At 60.8% G+C, this 18,893-nt stretch overlaps 1 protein-coding gene across 1 annotated transcript; it reads left to right on the top strand.

Moving 5' to 3' along the window:
* The first annotated feature begins 254 nt into the window (after positions 1 to 254).
* LOC119712159 (leucine-rich repeat-containing protein 37B-like) lies at positions 255 to 2,653 on the top strand. The gene is made up of 4 exons (XM_038163065.1): positions 255 to 888; positions 1,166 to 1,237; positions 1,855 to 1,929; positions 2,381 to 2,653. Exons 1-4 carry the CDS (start codon positions 869 to 871, stop codon positions 2,544 to 2,546), a joined length of 333 nt encoding a protein of 110 aa, XP_038018993.1. The 5' UTR covers positions 255 to 868; the 3' UTR covers positions 2,547 to 2,653.
* Positions 2,654 to 18,893: the final 16,240 nt, after the last annotated feature.

The raw sequence follows: 18,893 nt of genomic DNA, 5'->3' as shown, positions 1-18,893 counted from the left end.
CCAATGCCATTTGCTGCTGGCCAGTGCCCGCTGTCACAGTATCCCTGTGTCCCCTTGCAGAGTGCTCAGGGACAATGAGCTGCGGACACTGAAGAGCCATTCCCTGGAGGGGCTGTTCCTGCTGAAGCGCCTGTAAGCACCGTGCCTTGCCCACGGCGGGGGGCTCCTGCCTGCCCCTCCCTGGGCCCCTGCTGCTCAGCCCCGCCACGGGCACGTGGCCGTTGTCCCTCCTGGGATCCAGGCTGCAGAGGCGAGTGGGAGCAACAGGGCCAGTGGAAGTGACGTTTGTTGTTGTAACTGGAACAGGGATTTGTCCTGCAACGAGATCCTGTCCATTGAGGAACGGGCTTTTGAGCCACTGCCTTTCCTGAAGTTTCTGTGAGTGGTCAAGTTTCTTTCTGGTGTTTTTCGCTCCGTCTTTGCATTGGGCACCCTTCCTGCGTAGGAAAATGCTCCTGTTCTTTTCCCCGCACTCCCTAGATCTGCCCTGCCCAGAGCCCAGCTGAGCTGCAGAGCTCGATGCCGATGGCTGGGCGGCCACGCCAAGGGACAGGCCCCAGCGGGCTTGTCCACACACAGCCATCAGAGCAGCCAGTTCTTGCAGCCTCGGCTGCATCCTGGAACAGAAATAGAGTCAGCACGTGTGCCCTTCACTTGCCCTCCTGGGCAGGCTACAAACACTGAGAAAGCAGCAGGCGCCGCCCTCTTCCACCTTGGGTTTGCACCTTTCCTGCAAAGGGATGCCGCTTTGCCCCCCCTTTCTGTAGGGCAGGCCCGATTCCTTTGCGTGACCTCGTCTTTCCCCAGAAATCTCTCCGGGAATGGCCTCACACAGATCCGCAGCGGCGCTTTCCAGGCCTGGCACGGGATGCAGTTCCTCCAGGAGCTGTAAGTGGCACCAGGGCTAAAGGCACGGCAGGGCCAGTCTCTGCGGGGCCTCCGCAGGGTCCCTGGGCAAGAGCAGATTTGCCCTCGGGCAAGTCCTGATTGCGACTGTGGCTGTCAGCCAGGGAGCACCAGGAGTGTGCGGCTGCAAAGGCCCTTTCCCCTGGCCTGCTCATCTCCTGCAAGGCTTCCTTGAATGCGGCCAGGCCGTGCCCTGGTGCCCGGCACAGCCAGCTCGCATCCTTGCCATCGGCCCTGACAGAGCTCTGCTGTTTCTCAGGATCCTCAGCCACAACCCGCTGGCTGTCATTGCTGACGCTGCCTTCTTCCAGCTGCCCTCAGTGAGCTCTCTGTAAGTACTGGCTGATTTGGAGCAGATGCACAGAGAGCTGTGTCTCTCTCGAGTGCCCTGTTCTCAGGAAAGCAGCACAGGTGCAGGAGCAAATGTCCCTCTTGGCCAGCCTGAGTCTGCTGGAGACACAAGTGCCCCGGCTCCAGCAGAGCAAGGCAAAGGCCAGGCAGTGCTGCTGTGTCCCCAGCTGCAAAGCAACCCGGGAACTGGGACGCAACCGTTCAGCGATGAGAGCCCTCCCAGCTCTGGGGCCGTGGAGTGGCCGCAGGGCTCTGGCAATCAACTGCACTCCTGCCAGCAGCTCCAGGCTCCTGCCTCCTTCAGGGACTCAGCTGCCCTCGGGGGAGAGCAGCAGGAGGGTCGGGAGAAGGGCAATCCTTTCTGGTGGCACCTGTCTGCCACGAGAGCTGCAGGATTGCCCTCGTGATTGCAACGGGCTGCTTTGGAGCAGGGCAAGGCAGAGGGAAGCCGGGCTCCGGAATGGCTTCTCTTGGAGCAGGCCAAAGTCGATGCCTCTGCCAACAGCACCACCATCGTCAGGGCCCTGGGCTTGCTCCCAGAGCAGAGTCCTGGCAGTGTCACCGCAGAACTGCATGAGCTCTTTCCAATGCTTGCAGAGACCTGAGTGCCACCCAAGTGACCCCGCAGACGCTGCTGCAGCTGCTGCAGACCACAGTGAGCTTGGAAACCCTGTGAGTGCGTGGGACTGAGCCCCAGCCGCCAGCAGGCCCTGAGTGCTGGGCCAAGGGCTCTGCTAGGGAAAGAAATCCGAGTGCCGCAAAAGCAGAAGAAGCCCAGTGAGCTCAAGAGTTGCTGTTTCCTTCTGGGAACGTGCCAAAACTCACCTGCAGCTCTGAGGCAGAATTTCACCTTTCGGGTGACTTGCTGCAGGTTTCCCAAAGGGGAGTTGGAACTCCAGGCGGGTGCATTTCAGTGCCACGTGGTATTTTGGGAGCAGTTCTACTTTCCAGGATAAAGCTCCCTTTTAAATGTTTTGCACGGGGAGTCAGGGGCCTTTGCCAGAGCTGTGGCACACAGTGAAGCACAACCCCCGTGCGTGGTGTCGGTGTGTTCCCTGAGTTGGGCTGCGAGCCATGGACTGGGTGGCCAGGTGTTCCTGCAATAATCCCCTCTTGTCCTCAGGCAAGTGCCCAAGGAGGCGGCCTGCTGCCTGTGCCTGCGCCCCCGGCCCGAGAGCCCCTGCAGGACCATCCAGTTCCTGTGCCAGAAGCTGTGCAGCGCCAGCGCCCCGCAGTGCGGTGGGTGTCCGGAGGGGCTGGGGGGAGCTCAAGTCTGCCACTTCTCTTGAGCCTGGGGAGATGCTGCAGCACTGCCCCGTGCTGGGGGGTGCTGATCTCCCCTTGGAGCACAGGCATTGGACAGAACACCTTGGGATGGAAAGTTGCCGGTGATTGCACCGATCTTGTGTGTCACGTACTGTCTGCAGAAGGAAGGGCTCACTGGGCCCATAAACGTGCAAATTCCCTACCCACGCCTTGCCCCCAGGCAAGGAAAGCAGGGATGCCCCGTGCCCTTCCCTGCTGCTGGAAGGCAAGGTCTGCTCACAAACCTCCCCAATTCCCCTGACAGCCTGGTTTCTGGGCCACCCCACTGCCAAGTGCAGGACAAAGGGCAGGGCCCCTGGTGTGCTCTGCAGGGTGAACACCAAGCACCGTCATGCCCTGGTTGGCCTGTGCAGGCGGAGCAAAGCACCGTCCTGCTCTAGCTGGGCACAGGGCCCAGCACATCCTGTCCACAGCAGGGCCAGGCCGCACTTCTGCAAACAGATACGTCCGGGTTTGCGAGGGCCCCGGGCAGCTCGCTTCTCCCGCTGCCGCAGCCCCAGGTTCCCCACAGCACAGTCCCAGAGCTCTGGTGCCCCAGGAAGGAAGCAGCTCTCTGCTCAGCCCCGAGGGGATAATGGCATGGACTGAAGGGCTCTTCTCCTCCCCACAACACAGCCCCGACTCTGCTCTTGTACTCCCTGGCCTCGAGATGAGCTCCTGCTGCTTGGGGTAGCCTCCGAGCCTGTGTTTGTGCCCAGTGCCTGATCTGCTCTTCTGCTGTTCTGCAGCTTACACAACTCTGCCACAGACATGGGGAGAAGGAGTGGACATGGAACAAGGCAGAGAGCTGAACAGCAGCCCAGTGTTGAGCCTCGAGCCCAAGGAGCCTTCACTGGGAGATCACGGAACTGTAACGCTGGCAGTTACCCTGAGCCTGAGCGCTGAGGGTGATGTCAGCAGCCTGGACAGTTCCAGAGCAGATGCCTATCCCCCTCAGCATCTCTTGGGGCACGAAGGCAAAACAAGTGCTGATGACCTGAGGGCCAAGGTCAGGAAGAAGCTGCACAAGGCCGAAAGCTTCAAGACTGCCCAAAGCATGGTGGTGGAAAAGAAACCCTCAAGCTGGCATCAAGAGAAGAAGGAGTCCCGTTTGTACTGGCAGGGATTAAAGCCTTCAGCTGGAGCTGGTGGATTAAAACGCGGTGACTATGCCTCCGTCTCTGGACAACACAGAGATGAGGAGGAAGATCCAGCTCCAAGGAAGTACGATGTCAGGACACACAAATGGCACCAGAAGAAGGACAGCCAGTTTGGGGTTGGGCATAATCCGCTTTTCTACCAGGTTTGGAGGCCTGTGACAGTGGAGCAAAGGTCCACATCTAAGCAGGGTCTAAACAGGAACCTGGATTTTCTCTCAGACCCGTTGGTTCAGAGGCGCTCCGCTGCGAGCAGCAGAGGAGGAGCCACGGCTGAAGGGAAGCATTCCTCTACAGGCGGGCACCTCCTGATCATGCCTGACACCACAGAGGAGGAAGACTCCATGCTCCTCCATAAACGCGTGAGCCCCCGAAGTCCACGCCTTGCGCCAGCTCCAAATGACCTGGGAAGCAATGCTGATCATCACCGGCCGCTGCTGGAGGCACACAAAGGCCTGCAGGCGTTTACGAGCCACGTGGAGCGAGCCCTGAGGAGGGACTGCAGCCTGCCCCAGCTCAAACAGGCCTGTGCCAAGATGGTCTTGAAGACCAGGCTGCTTCTAAAGCTGCTGCGTGAGAGGCAAGAGAACAAGGGAGCCTATGATCCCATGGCCCAGTGTCGTCAGCAGGAGAACATGATCATTCGCATGGCCTTGGGGAAGGGCAAGGGACTCACAGGGAAGGTAGGAGAGCTGCTGGGCCCTGCTGCACGTCTCCTTCTGGGCAAAGGAGAAGGGAGGCAGCAATCCTCTGACCCCCGGGATCTTCCTTCCTTTCCTCACAGCACAAACTAGAAGTTGTGGTGTACGTGGTCACGTTTGTGGTGTTGCTGGTTTTCTTCGTCTTCGTTTTGCTGATACTGAAGTGTGTCTTCCACGTAAGCCAGTGTCTTCTTTGAAACACAGCTGTCTGTCTTGTAGCTGGAGTGCCCAGGTGACGAGCCCCATGTGCCACTGCAGATGCCCCTGCCCGTGCTGGGCACCACAGGACATGTTTTTCCATGTCTGGAGCTTGTGGCAGCATGCACAGCACCCAGCTCAGCAGGGTCCAGCCTGCCTGGGGGAAGCTTGTCCTGCCTTCTGTGCCAGCTCTCCCCAGCTTTGCTTTGCTCTCCTGCCTTCAGCCACACAGCAGTGAGAGCTTTCGCCCTCTCCTGTTTGGCAGACTATTACAGGAAAACTGATCTTGCAAATCTGCCCTTTTCCTTCCCCAGAAGCGCTCCCGACGTTGTGAACTCGACTCCCCACCCTGCCACACCAGGCAATTGCGGCTGAGAAGGTAACTGCTCCCTGCCCACGCCACTGCTGTGCCACCAAGAGTCTTTCCCGTGCTGAGCAGCTCCTCCTGGAGCCCCGCAGCCGCGCAGGTGCCGCTGCTGCCCAGGACTCCTCCGGCTGTGCTTCCAACACGTCGCGTTTGGGGGAGCCCCGGGAAAGCGGCTCCTGAGCGGCAGCGCTGGGCGCGGCCAGAGGCTCCCAGCCCGACCAGCCCTTGCCACGCCGGCGCTGGCATGGATGTCTTGGGCCCCGGGGCGCTCCCAAATTTCTGTGAGCACGAGCGCTACCTCTGTGTTCCCAGAACAGTCTCCTCTGCTGATGGCTCTGCCCTGTTTTTCCCCGCTCCCTCCCCACAGTGGCTGGTGAAGAACTCGCTCCCATCCTCTCCACTTGCCTTTTCCATGCAGTGCTCCTTCCCTGGATTGCCACTGACATCCCTGCTGAGGCTTCCCCATCTTCCTTGGGCTCTGCTGACACAGCCCCGAGCAGGGACACGTCCTGGCACCTGCTGCAGCCCTCCCTGGGCAAACCTCCCTGCTTACGGAGCGGGAGCAGGGCCCTCTGGGCATGGGATGTGCAGAAGCGTTTTTGTCCCCATTCACCTCGCTCACCCCATTGCTTTGCAGCATTGGAAAGGCCCCTTCCCAACTCCTCCAGCAGCTGCTTCCCAGACAGGGCAGAGCACAGGCATGCCCTGTTGCCAACAGCCTCCTTCACCAGCCCCCTTCTCTTTTTATCCCTGTTTTCCCCTTCTGATTTTTTCAGGTTCTGTGTAAAACTGCCACAGTGTTGGAGGAAGGATAACAAGGAGGCACAGAATGTAGAGCAGGAAAGGGCAGAGAGCTCCTCCGAGTTTTTCCCCTGTTCCCCAGCCGTTCAAGGTGCTTCCGAGTGCTGCTCCCTGTTCGCGAAGTCTGAATTGCCGTGGATTCAACGCATCAGGGATGCCTATGAATCCCAGAGATAAGCATCCCAGGAAGAGACGCAGTGTGAAGACCTAAGGGGGAAGACTTTCAAGAAGTTAATGGGATGCCAGCAATTCTTCACCTCCCATTTTAGCTGAGGCTCTCCTTGCATGCTGTTTCCCTGGCTGTTGTTATTTCCTTGGATGCTTTTTCCCTGACTGTTATTTTCTTGCTGTCCCCGCTGAGGAAGGCCGGAGGGTGCTGCAGGCAAGCACCAGCTCGGGACACCCAGAGGAGGCATCAGTGTCCCAGGGTTTTCCTCATCTCTTGTGGCATTGTTTCCCCCTGCATTCAATAAAAACCAAGTTTGTCCTCGTTCCTCCTGGTGTTGCTGATGTTATTTGTAGAAGCAGTTTCTGTTCTCCCGTACGCAAGTGGCCAAACTCAGTTCCAGTGGGGCCTGTGCTTTTCTCCCTTTCTCCCTGCATGTGCCAAGGACACCCTCGCCATCCTCCTGTGGTGCTGCCCTTCTTCCAAAGCCGAAAGTTCTGTGTTTTCCCTGAGTCCCAGGCAAAGCTCCCTGCTCAGCCGCTCTGCTTCCCCACCAGCTCGTCTTTGGGCACACGGGCACGGCCTGTTCCTGCCTGTGCCTTCAAGGATTTCTCCCTGCACAATGCCCAGCCTCCCTGGCCTCCTCTGCCCCTCAGGACAAGGTCCCAGGGGAGCCTCTCAAACAGCGTGGCCTGACTGACTCCCCCTGGGCAGCCGCTCCAGCCTGCATGGAGCTTGTCCACAGCGCGAGTGCCCCAGCCCCAGAGGCCCAGAGCCTGCCGCGTGTTGTGTAGAGGGAGCTGGCAAGGTGAGACGGGCCAGGAGGGGATTCCCCTGCTGCCCCCAGCAGGCACCTCTTTCCATTCTTCCTGTCTTTTGGGTGCTCTCCTTCTGCCTTCTGGCCACACCCTTGGGCATCCTCGGCTTCTTGGGATGTGTCTGTCTGGGCCATTTGTCCAACGGCTGCTTCAGAGTGGCTCCAGCAGTCCCTCTCCTGCTCCCTGACACTCCTTATCTTTCCACTTCCCCCTGCAGCTCTGCCCCTGGGCTGAGCAGAGCATGCACCTGCTCCTAGCTCACCCAGGTGTTCTTTCTGCCAGCCCCAGTGGCAGTGCCTGCCTCCAGCACTCCCTGTAGAGTTTTCCCATTCCAACGAGGCCTTCCCGGATAGCTCTTTGGCTATCAAAGTAAGAGGCTTGGCAGCGGTGCTTCTAAAACATCCCAAGGCCCCTGTCGCTTGCCAGAGTCAACGCTTTGGGGTTCCAAATGTCTCCTGTGAGCACAAGGGCTCTGGCTGGTGGGTGGCAAGGGGAATGGCCGGGGTCCTCCTGCAGAGGCCACGGCACCGGCGTTCCCGTGGTGCTGGCTTGGAGCTGCACAAGCGGCATTGTCCCCTCTGCACCCCTGAGGTTTTTGCCGCCTCCTCCTCCTTTCCTTTGCCCTCCCTCACACCCGCCTGCCTCCCAGGCTGATGGCTGCACTGTTGTACCTCCCAAGACAGAAGGGCTGCTGTCATGCAGCAGAATCAGCTTCTCAAGGAGCATTAATGGACAGGCGTGAAAGGCACCTGTGCCTAATATGGCTCAGCATGGCTTAAAACAGTGTCAGCGCGTGTAAGACAGGAAACACCGAGGTCAGGGAAGCATTTCTTCATGGAAAGGGTGGTCAGGCCTTGGAAGGGGCTGCCCAAGGAGGTGGTGGACTCCTCGTGCCTGGAGGGGTGCAAGGAGGGGCTGGAGGTGGCAGCGAGTGCTCTGGCCGGGCTGCCAAGGTGGGCATGGGGCACGGGACGGCGTCGCTGAAGGCGGAGGTGTTTTCCGTCTCCAGTGCCTCTGAGGCTCCGTGACTCTGTGCCCGGCACTGGAGGCCGCCCTGCCCCAAGCGCTGCCGGAGCCGCCCCGGCGCGAGCTGTTGGCCCGCGCGTTTCCCCTCAGGCCGGGGCGGCCGCTGCCGGTGCCGCTGCCCGGAGCCGGAGCTGCCTGTGCGGCGGAGCGGCCGCGCTTCCCGGCCGGGCCGGGGCGCCTCTCCGGGCGCTGCTGGCGGGGCCCTGCCGGCCTTGCCAAAGCTGCCCGCGGCTCCCTTTGCACGGCGCTCGCTGCCGGGGCCGGCGCGCTCAGGCGGAGCTGCCGCCCCTCAGGCTCCCGGCGCTTCCCGCCATTGCCGCCGCGGCTCCCTCAGGGCTCTGCCCGCGGCCATCCCGACATTGCCCGGCTTTCGGGAAGCTCGCCGCGCTCTGCCAGCGCCGGCCGCGCCTCGGCCCTGCCTGCATGCCGGCTGCCCACCAAAGGCGCTGTCCGTGCTCTGCGCAAGTGGAGAGCAGAGGAAAGACAGCAAAAGGCTCATGAGTTTACAGAAAGAGAGGGAGAGATCCCTCCCCGGTCACGGTCACGGACACAACAGATGGAACTTGGGGATATTAAGCACGTTTATCACCAACAACATCAGAGCAGCATAATGAGAAGCCAAAGAAATTTCAACAGCACCTGCAGCCCCAAAGCCACGGCAAAAGCTGGCCACGCAAAGCCAATGCAAATGGGAATGGCTGCACAGTGACACAGGGCAGGCTTGGATCGTGTGTATTCAGGAGAAATCCTTCCCTGTGAGGGTGGGCAGGCCCTGGCACAGGGTGCCCAGAGCAGCTGTGGCTGCCCCTGGATCCCTGGCAGTGTCCAAGGCCAGGTTGCACACTGGGCCTTGCGGCACCCTGGCATAGGGGAAGGTGTCCCTGTGCATGGCAGGGGTGGCACGGGATGGGCCTTATGGCCCCTTCCAAGCCCATCCGTTGCGTGACTCTGCAGATGGACGGCTCTGAGACAGAGTCATTTGGTGACAGCCTGGCCTGAACTGCGGTTTGCTGAGAGCTCGGGTGTCAAGCAGCACGAGGGTGAGGCAAGCGTGACAGTGACAGTGACGTGGGAAGGAGCACTGTGAGGTTGGCAGCGGCACTGTGACGCGGGAGCTGGCACAGCTGCGCCTCAGGCCCTCGTCCCAGGTGACTGCAGCCAGTCCTGCATCGCCATGGACCTGGTGACGCGTCTCGTGCGCGCTCTGCTCCTGCTGGCCCTGCTGCTGGCAGTGGCCCCCTCCCCGGCAGCGGCCAAGGAGCTCTGCCCAGAGCCCTGCCGCTGCCCAGGCCGTGGGCGGCTGAACTGCGGCCACGCCGGCCTGGCCACCGTGCCCCCGGCCAGCCGCCGCCGAGCCCTGGCCGTCCTGTGAGTCCCGCGGCCCCACAGAGCCCCGCAGCTGCCCCTCCTCGGCTCGCTGCCTCTGCAAACCCCACCACCTGGGGCACCCGGGGGACTCCCTGGCCGGAGACAGGGCGGGTTTGGGGGCCTGAGCTCAGCATCAGGGGGAAGCCAGGCTGGGCACGCTGTGCCTTCTCCAGGCAAAGGCCAGTTCCAGCTCAGCAGCTGAACGGCAGGGAAATGGGTTTTCCTGAGGGGGGACCAGGTCTTCGTCTCTTTGCAGGGATTTCACTGGCAACTCTATTGCTGCTGTTGGAAAAGAATCCTGGAAGGACTACCCATGGACCGAGACCTTGTAAGTGGCCTGCAGCATTTCAAAAGTCAGGAGTCTGTGGATTTCCCATCCTTTGGTCTGGGGATGGGGCCGCAGCCCCCCACAGCACCCGCTCCCGTTGGAATTCAAAGCTCCTTTCTGCTCTGCAAGGAGACCATCCCTGCAGTGACCCAAAGAGATGCTTCAGTCTAGCTGCTGCAGGAGATTTTCCCATGCCAATGCCATTTGCTGCTGGCCAGTGCCCGCTGTCACAGTATCCCTGTGTCCCCTTGCAGAGTGCTCAGGGACAATGAGCTGCGGACACTGAAGAGCCATTCCCTGGAGGGGCTGTTCCTGCTGAAGCGCCTGTAAGCACCGTGCCTTGCCCACGGCGGGGGGCTCCTGCCTGCCCCTCCCTGGGCCCCTGCTGCTCAGCCCAGCCACGGGCACGTGGCCGTTGTCCCTCCTGGGATCCAGGCTGCAGAGGCGAGTGGGAGCAACAGGGCCACTGGAAGTGACGTTTGTTGTTGTAACTGGAACAGGGATTTGTCCTGCAACCAGATCCTGTCCATTGAGGAACAGGCTTTTGAGCCACTGCCTTTCCTGAAGTTTCTGTGAGTGGTCAAGTTTCTTTCTGGTGTTTTTCGCTCCGTCTTTGCATTGGGCACCCTTCCTGCGTAGGAAAATGCTCCTGTTCTTTTGCCCGCAGTCCCTAGATCTGCCCTGCCCAGAGCCCAGCTGAGCTGCAGAGGTCGATGCCGATGGCTGGGTGGCCACGCCAAGGGACAGGCCCCAGCGGGCTTGTCCACACACAGCCATCAGAGCAGCCAGTTCTTGCAGCCTCGGCTGCATCCTGGAACAGAAATAGAGTCAGCACGTGTGCCCTTCACTTGCCCTCCTGGGCAGGCTACAAACACTGAGAAAGCAGCAGGGGCCGCCCTCTTCCACCTTGGGTTTGCACCTTTCCTGCAAAGGGATGCCGCTTTGCCCCCCCTTTCTGTAGGGCAGGCCCGATTCCTTTGCGTGACCTCGTCTTTCCCCAGAAATCTCTCCGGGAACGGCCTCACACAGATCCGCAGCGGCGCTTTCCAGGCCTGGCACGGGATGCAGTTCCTCCAGGAGCTGTAAGTGGCACCAGGGCTAAAGGCACGGCAGGGCCAGTCTCTGCGGGGTCTCCGCAGGGTGTGTGGGCAAGAGCAGATTTGCCCTCGGGCAAGTCCTGATTGCGACTGTGGCTGTCAGCCAGGGAGCACCAGGAGTGTGCGGCTGCAAAGGCCCTTTCCCCTGGCCTGCTCATCTCCTGCAAGGCTTCCTTGAATGCGGCCAGGCCGTGCCCTGGTGCCCGGCACAGCCAGCTCGCATCCTTGCCATCGGCCCTGACAGAGCTCTGCTGTTTCTCAGGATCCTCAGCCACAACCCGCTGGCTGTCATTGCTGACGCTGCCTTCTTCCAGCTGCCCTCAGTGAGCTCTCTGTAAGTACTGGCTGATTTGGAGCAGATGCACAGAGAGCTGTGTCTCTCTCGAGTGCCCTGTTCTCAGGAAAGCAGCACAGGTGCAGGAGCAAATGTCCCTCTTGGCCAGCCTGAGTCTGCTGGAGACACAAGTGCCCCGGCTCCAGCAGAGCAAGGCAAAGGCCAGGCAGTGCTGCTGTGTCCCCAGCTGCAAGGCAACCCGGGAACTGGGACGCAACCTTTCAGCCATGAGAGCCGTCCCAGGTCTGGGGCCGTGGAGTGGCCGCAGGGCTCTGGCAATCAACTGCACTCCTGCCAGCAGCTCCAGGCTCCTGCCTCCTTCAGGGGCTCAGCTGCCCTCGGGGGAGAGCAGCAGGAGGGTCGGGAGAAGGGCTGTCCTTTCTGGTGGCATCTGTCTGATACGAGAGCTGCAGGACTGCCCTCGTGATTGCAACGGGCTGCTTTGGAGCAGGGCAAGGCAGAGGGAAGCCGGGCTCCGGAATGGCTTCTCTTGGAGCAGGCCAAAGTCGATGCCTCTGCCGACAGCACCACCATCGTCAGGGCCCTGGGCTTGCTCCCAGAGCAGAGTCCTGGCAGTGTCACCGCAGAACTGCATGAGCTCTTTCCAATGCTTGCAGAGACCTGAGTGCCACCCAAGTGACCCCGCAGACGCTGCTGCAGCTGCTGCAGACCACAGTGAGCTTGGAAACCCTGTGAGTGTGTGGGACTGAGCCCCAGCCGCCAGCAGGCCCCGAGTGCTGGGCAAAGGGCTCTGCTAGGGAAACAAATCCGAGTGCCGCAAAAGCAGAAGAAGCCCAGTGAGCTCAAGAGTTGCTGTTTCCTTCTGGGAACGTGCCAAAACTCACCTGCAGCTCTGAGGCAGAATTTCACCTTTCGGGTGACTTGCTGCAGGTTTCCCAAAGGGGAGTTGGAACTCCAGGCGGGTGCATTTCAGTGCCACGTGGTATTTTGGGAGCAGTTCTACTTTCCAGGATAAAGCTCCCTTTTAAATGTTTTGCACGGGGAGTCAGGGGCCTTTGCCAGAGCTGTGGCACACAGTGAAGCACAACCCCCGTGCATGGTGTCCGTGTGTTCCCTGAGTTGGGCCCCGAGCCATGGACTGGGTGGCCAGGTGTTCCTGCACTAATCCCCTCTTGTCCTCAGGCAAGTGCCCAAGGAGGCGGCCTGCTGCCTGTGCCTGCGCCCCCGGCCCGAGAGCCCCTGCAGGACCATCCAGTTCCTGTGCCAGAAGCTGTGCAGCGCCAGCGCCCCGCAGTGCGGTGGGTGTCCGGAGGGGCTGGGGGGAGCTCAAGTCTGCCACTTCTCTTGAGCCTGGGGAGATGCTGCAGCACTGCCCCGTGCTGGGGGGGGGGGGGGGGGGTGCTGATCTCCCCTTGGAGCACAGGCCTTGGACAGAACACCTTGGGATGGAAAGTTGCCGGTGATTGCACCGATCTTGTGTGTCACGTACTGTCTGCAGAAGGAAGAGCTCACTGGGCACATAAACGTGCAAATTCCCTACCCATGCCATGCCCCCAGGCAAGGAAAGCAGGGATGCCCCGTGCCCTTCCCTGCTGCTGGAAGGCAAGGTCTGCTCACAAACCTCCCCAATTCCCCTGACAGCCTGGTTTCTGGGCCACCCCACTGCCAAGTGCAGGACAAAGGGCAGGGCCCCTGGTGTGCTCTGCAGGGTGAACACCAAGCACCGTCATGCCCTGGTTGGCCTGTGCAGGCGGAGCAAAGCACCGTCCTGCTCTAGCTGGGCACAGGGCACAGCACATCCTGTCCACAGCAGGGCCAGGCCGCACTTCTGCAAACAGATACAGCCGGGTTTGCGAGGGCCCCGGGCAGCTCGCTTCTCCCGCTGCCGCAGCCCCAGGTTCCCCACAGCACAGTCCCAGAGCCCCAGGAGACCCCAGGAAGGAAGCAGCTCTCTGCTCAGCCCCGAGGGGATAATGGCATGGACTGAAGGGCTCTTCTCCTCCCCACAACACAGCCCCCACTCTGCTCTTGTGCTCCCTGGCCTCGAGATGAGCTCCTGCTGCTCGGGGTAGCCTCCGAGCCTGTGTTTGTGCCCAGCGGCTGATCTGCTCTTTTGCTGTTCTGCAGCTTACACAACTCTGCTACAGACAGGGGGAGAAGGAATGGACATGGAACAAAGCAGAGAGCTGGACAGCAGCCCAGAGTTGAGCCTCGAGCCCAAGGAGCCTTCACTGGGAGATCACGGAACTGTAACGCTGGCAGTTACCCTGAGCCTGAGCACTGAGGGTGATGTCAGCAGCCTGGACAGTTCCAGAGCAGATCCCTATCCCCCTCAGCATCTCTTGGGGCACGAAGGCAAAACAAGTGCTGATGACCTGAGGGCCAAGGTCAGGAAGAAGCTGCACAAGGCTGAAAGCATAAAGACTGCCAAAAGCATTGTGGTGGAAAAGAAACCCTCAAGCTGGCATCAAGAGAAGAAGGAGTCGCGTTTGTACTGGCAGGGATTAAAGCCTTCAGCGGGAGCTGGTGGATTAAAACGCGGTGACTATGCCTCCGTCTCTGGACAACACAGAGATGAGGAGGAAGATCCAGCTCCAAGGAAGTACGATGTCAGGACACACAAATGGCACCAGAAGAAGGACAGCCAGCTTGGGGTGGGGCATAATCCGCTTTTCCACCAGGTTTGGAGGCCTGTGACAGTGCAGCAAAGGTCTACATCGAAGCAGGGTCTAAACAGGAACCTGGATTTTCTCTCTGACCCGTTGGTTCAGAGGCGCTCCGCTGCGAGCAGCAGAGGAGGAGCCACGGCTGAAGGGAAGCATTCCTCTACAGGCGGGCACCTCCTGATCATGCCTGACACCACAGAGGAGGAAGACTCCATGCTCCTCCATAAACGCGTGAGCCCCCGAAGTCCACGCCTTGCGCCAGCTCCAAATGACCTGGGAAGCAATGCTGATCATCACCGGCCGCTGCTGGAGGCACACAAAGGCCTGCAGGCGTTCACGAGCCACGTGGAGCGAGCCCTGAGGAGGGACTGCAGCCTGCCCCAGCTCAAACAGGCCTGTGCCAAGATGGTCTTGAAGACCAGGCTGCTTCTAAAGCTGCTGCGTGAGAGGCAAGAGAACAAGGGAGCCTATGATCCCATGGCCCAGTGTCGTCTGCAGGAGAACATGATCATTCGCATGGCCTTGGGGAAGGGCAAGGGACTCACAGGGAAGGTAGGAGAGCTGCTGGGCCCTGCTGCATGTCTCCTTCTGGGCAAAGGAGAAGGGAGGCAGCAATCCTCTGACCCCCGGGATCTTCCTTCCTTTCCTCACAGCAAAAACTAGAAGTTGTGGTGTACGTGGTCACGTTTGTGGTGTTGCTGGTTTTCTTCGTCTTCGTTTTGCTGATACTGAAGTGTGTCTTCCACGTAAGCCAGTGTCTTCTTTGAAACACAGCTGTCTGTCTTGTAGCTGGAGTGCCCAGGTGACGAGCCCCATGTGCCACTGCAGATGCCCCTGCCCGTGCTGGGCACCACAGGACATGTTTTTCCATGTCTGGAGCTTGTGGCAGCATGCACAGCACCCAGCTCAGCAGGGTCCAGCCTGCCTGGGGGAAGCTTGTCCTGCCTTCTGTGCCAGCTCTCGCCAGCTTTGCTTTGCTCTCCTGCCTTCAGCCACACAGCAGTGAGAGCTTTCGCCCTCTCCTGTTTGGCAGACTATTACAGGAAAACTGATCTTGCAAATCTGCCCTTTTCCTTCCCCAGAAGCGCTCGCGACGTTGTGAACTTGACTCCCCACCCTGCCACACCGGGCAATTGCGGCTGAGAAGGTAACTGCTCCCTGCCCATTGCCACTGCTGTGCCACCAAGAGTCTTTCCCGTGCCCAGCAGCTCCTCCTGGAGCCCCGCAGCCGCGCAGGTGCCGCTGCTGCCCAGGACTCCTCCGGCTGTGCTTCCAACACGTCGCGTTTGGGGGAGCCCCGGGAAAGTGGCTCCTGGGCGGCAGCGCTGGGCGCGGCCAGAGGCTCCCAGCCCGACCAGCCCCTTGCCACGCCGGCGCTGGGATGGATGTCTTGGGCCCCGGGGCGCTCCCAAATTTCTGTGAGCACGAGCGCTACCTCTGTGTTCCCAGAACAGTCTCCTCTGCTGATGGCTCTGCCCTGTTTTTCCCCGCTCCCTCCCCACAGTGGCTGGTGAAGAACTCACTCCCATCCTCTCCACTTGCCTTTTGCATGCAGCGCTCCTTCCCTGGATTGCCATTGCCATCCCTGCTGAGGCTTCCCCATCTTCCTTGGGCTCTGCTGACACAGCCCCGAGCAGGGACACGGGCTGGCACCTGCTGCAGCCCTCCCTGGGCACACCTCCCTGCTTACGGAGCGGGAGCAGGGCCCTCTGGGGATGGGATGTGCAGAAGCCTTTTTGTCCCCATTCACCTCCCTCACCCCATTGCTTTGCAGCGTTGGAAAGGCCCCTTCCCAACTCCTCCAGCAGCTGCTTCCCAGACAGGCCAGAGCACAGGCATGCCCTGTTGCCAACAGCCTCCTTCACCAGCCCCCTTCTCTTTTTATCCCTGTTTTCCCCTTCTGATTTTTTCAGGTTCTGTGTAAAACTGCCACAGATCTGGAGGAAGGATAACAAGGAGGCACAGAATGTAGAGCAGGAAAGGGCAGAGAGCTCCTCCGAGTGTTACCCCTGTTCCCCAGCCATTCAAGGTGCTTCCGAGTGCTGCTCCCTGTTCACAAAGTCTGAATTGCCATGGATTCAACGCATCAGGGATGCCTATGAATCCCAGAGATAAGCATCCCAGGAAGAGACGCAGTGTGAAGACCTAAGGGGGAAGACTTTCAAGAAATTAATGGGATGCCAGCAATTCTTCACCTCCCATTTTAGCTGAGGCTCTCCTTGCATGCTGTTTCCCTGGCTGTTGTTATTTCCTTGCATGCTTCTTCCCTGACTGTTATTTTCTTGCTGTCCCTGCTGAGGAAGGCCGGAGGGTGCTGCAGGCAAGCACCAGCTCGGGACACCCAGAGGAGGCATCAGTGTCCCAGGGTTTTCCTCATCTCTTGTGGCATTGTTTCCCCCTGCATTCAATAAAAACCAAGTTTGTCCTCGTTCCTCCTTGTGTTGCTGATGTTATTTGTAGAAGCAGTTTCTCTTCTCCCGTACGCAAGTGGCCAAACTCAGTTCCAGCGGGGCCTGTGCTTTTCTCCCTTTCTCCCTGCATGTGCCAAGGACACCCTCGCCATCCTCCTGTGGTGCTGCCCTTCTTCCAAAGCCGTAAGTTCTGTGTTTTCCCTGAGTCCCAGGCAAAGCTCCCTGCTCAGCCGCTCTGCTTCCCCACCAGCTCGTCTTTGGGCACACGGGCACGGCCTGTTCCTGCCTGTGCCTTCAAGGATTTCTCCCTGCACAATGCCCAGCCTCCCTGGGCTCCTCTGCCCCTCAGGACAAGGTCCCCAGGGAGCTTCTCAAACAGCGTGGCCTGACTGACTCCCCCTGGGCAGCCGCTCCAGCCTGCATGGAGCTTGTCCACAGCGCGAGTGCCCCAGCCCCAGAGGCCCAGAGCCTGCCGCGTGTTGTGTAGAGGGAGCTGGCAAGGTGAGACGGGCCAGGAGGGGATTCCCCTGCTGCCCGCAGCAGGGACCTCTTTCCATTCTTCCTGTCTTTTGGGTGCTCTCCTTCTGCCTTCTGGCCACACCCTTGGGCATCCTCGGCTTCTTGGGATGTGTCTGTCTGGGCCATTTGTCCAACGGCTGCTTCAGAGTGGCTCCAGCAGTCCCTCTCCTGCTCCCTGACACTCCTTATCTTTCCACTTCCCCCTGCAGCTCTGCCCCTGGGCTGAGCAGAGCATGCACCTGCTCCTAGCTCACCCAGGTGTTCTTTCTGCCAGCCCCAGTGGCAGTGCCTGCCTCCTGCACTCCCTGTAGTGTTTTCCCGTTCCAACGAGGCCTTCCCGGATAGCTCTTTGGCTATCAAAGTAAGAGGCTTGGCAGCGGTGCTTCTAAAACATCCCAAGGCCCCTGTCGCTTTCCAGAGTCAACGCTTTGGGGTTCCAAAAGTCTCCTGTGAGCACAAGGGCTCTGGCTGGTGGGTGGCAAGGGGAATGGCCGGGGTCCTCCTGCAGAGGCCACGGCCCCGGCGTCCCCGTGGTGCTGGCTTGGAGCTGCACAAGCGGCATTGTCCCCTCTGCACCCCTGAGGTTTTTGCCGCCTCCTCCTCCTTTCCTTTTCCCTCCCTCACACCCGCCTGCCTCCCAGGCTGATGGCTGCACTGTTGTACCTCCCATGACAGAAGGGCTGCTGTCATGCAGCAGAATCAGCTTCTCAAGGAGCATTAATGGACAGGCGTGAAAGGCACCTGTGCCTAATATGGCTCAGCATAGGCTTAAAACAGTGTCAGCGCGTGTAAGACACGAAACACCGAGGTCGGGGAAGCATTTGTTCATGGAAAGGGTGGTCAGGCCTTGGAAGGGGCTGCCCAAGGAGGTGGTGGACTCCTCGTGCCTGGAGGGGTGCAAGGAGGGGCTGGAGGTGGCAGCGAGTGCTCTGGCCGGGCTGCCAAGGTGGGCATCGGGCACGGGACGGCGTCGCTGAAGGCGGAGGTGTTTTCCGTCGTCAGTGCCTCTGAGGCTCCGTGACTCTGTGCCCGGCACTGGAGGCCGCCCTGCCCCAAGCGCTGCCGGTGCCGCTGCCCGGAGCCGGAGCTGCCTGTGCGGCGGAGCGGCCGCGCTTCCCGGCCGGGCCGGGGCGCCTCTCCGGGCGCTGCTGGCGGGGCCCTGCCGGCCTTGCCAAAGCTGCCCGCGGCTCCCTTTGCACGGCGCTCGCTGCCGGGGCCGGCGCGCTCAGGCGGAGCTGCCGCCCCTCAGGCTCCCGGCGCTTCCCGCCATTGCCGCCGCGGCTCCCTCAGGCTCTGCCCGCGGCCATCCCGACATTGCCCGGCTTTCGGGAAGCTCGCCGCGCTCTGCCAGCGCCGGCCGCGCCTCGGCCCTGCCTGGAAGCCGGCTGCCCACCAAAGGCGCTGTCCGTGCTCTGCGCAAGTGGAGAGCAGAGGAAAGACAGCAAAAGGCTCATGAGTTTACTGAAAGAGAGGGAGAGATCCCTCCCCGGTCACGGTCACGGACACAACGGCTGGACCCTGGGGACATTAATGACGTTTATCACCCACAAAATCAGAGCAGGATAATGAGAAGCCAAAGAAATTTCAACAGCACCTGCAGCCCCAAAGCCACGCCAAAAGCTGGCCACGCAAACCCAATGCAAATGGGAATGGCTGCACAGTGACACAGGGCAGGCTTGGATCGTGTGTATTCAGGAGAAATCCTTCCCTGTGAGGGTGGGCAGGCCCTGGCACAGAGTGCCCAGAGCAGCTGTGGCTGCCCCTGGATCCCTGGCAGCGTCCAAGGCCAGGTTGCACACTGGGCCTTGCGGCACCCCGGGATAGGGGAAGGTGTCCCTGTGCTTGGCAGGGGTGGCACGGGATGGGCCTTATGGCCCCTTCCAAGCCCATCCGTTGCGTGACTCTGCAGATGGACGGCTCTGAGACAGAGTCATTTGGTGACAGCCTGGCCTGAACTGCGGTTTGCTGAGAGCTCGGGTGCCCAGCAGCACGAGGGTGAGGCGAGCGTGACAGTTACAGTGACGTGGGAAGGACCACTGTGAGGTTGGCAGCGCCACTGTGACGCGGGAGCTGGCACAGCTGCGCCTCAGGCCCGCGTCCCAGGTGACTGCAGCCAGTCCTGCCTCGCCATGGACCTGGTGCCGCATCTCGTGCGCGCTCTGCTCCTGCTGGCCCTGCTGCTGGCAGTGGCCCCCTCCCCGGCAGCGGCCAAGGAGCTCTGCCCAGAGCCCTGCCGCTGCCCAGGCCGTGGGCGGCTGAACTGCGGCCACGCCGGCCTGGCCACCGTGCCCCCGGCCAGCCGCCGCCGAGCCCTGGCCGTCCTGTGAGTCCCGCGGCCCCACAGAGCCCCGCAGCTGCCCCTCCTCGGCTCGCTGCCTCTGCAAACCCCACCACCTGGGGCACCCGGGGGACT

This window comes from Motacilla alba, chromosome 27 (genome assembly GCF_015832195.1).
Source record: "Motacilla alba alba isolate MOTALB_02 chromosome 27, Motacilla_alba_V1.0_pri, whole genome shotgun sequence".
Taxonomy (NCBI): domain Eukaryota; kingdom Metazoa; phylum Chordata; class Aves; order Passeriformes; family Motacillidae; genus Motacilla; species Motacilla alba.
Note: the sequence above shows the minus strand (reverse complement) of the source record. Positions and strands in the feature narration are given on the sequence as shown.

Excerpts from the sequence above, each read along its gene's own strand:
- LOC119712159 (XM_038163065.1), top strand. The coding sequence starts at position 869 with ATGCAGTTCCTCCAGGAGCT. Across the intron at positions 889-1,165 it reads ATGCAGTTCCTCCAGGAGCT|GATCCTCAGCCACAACCCGC; the intron begins GTAAGTGGCACC and ends GCTGTTTCTCAG. Across the intron at positions 1,238-1,854 it reads CTGCCCTCAGTGAGCTCTCT|AGACCTGAGTGCCACCCAAG; the intron begins GTAAGTACTGGC and ends CAATGCTTGCAG.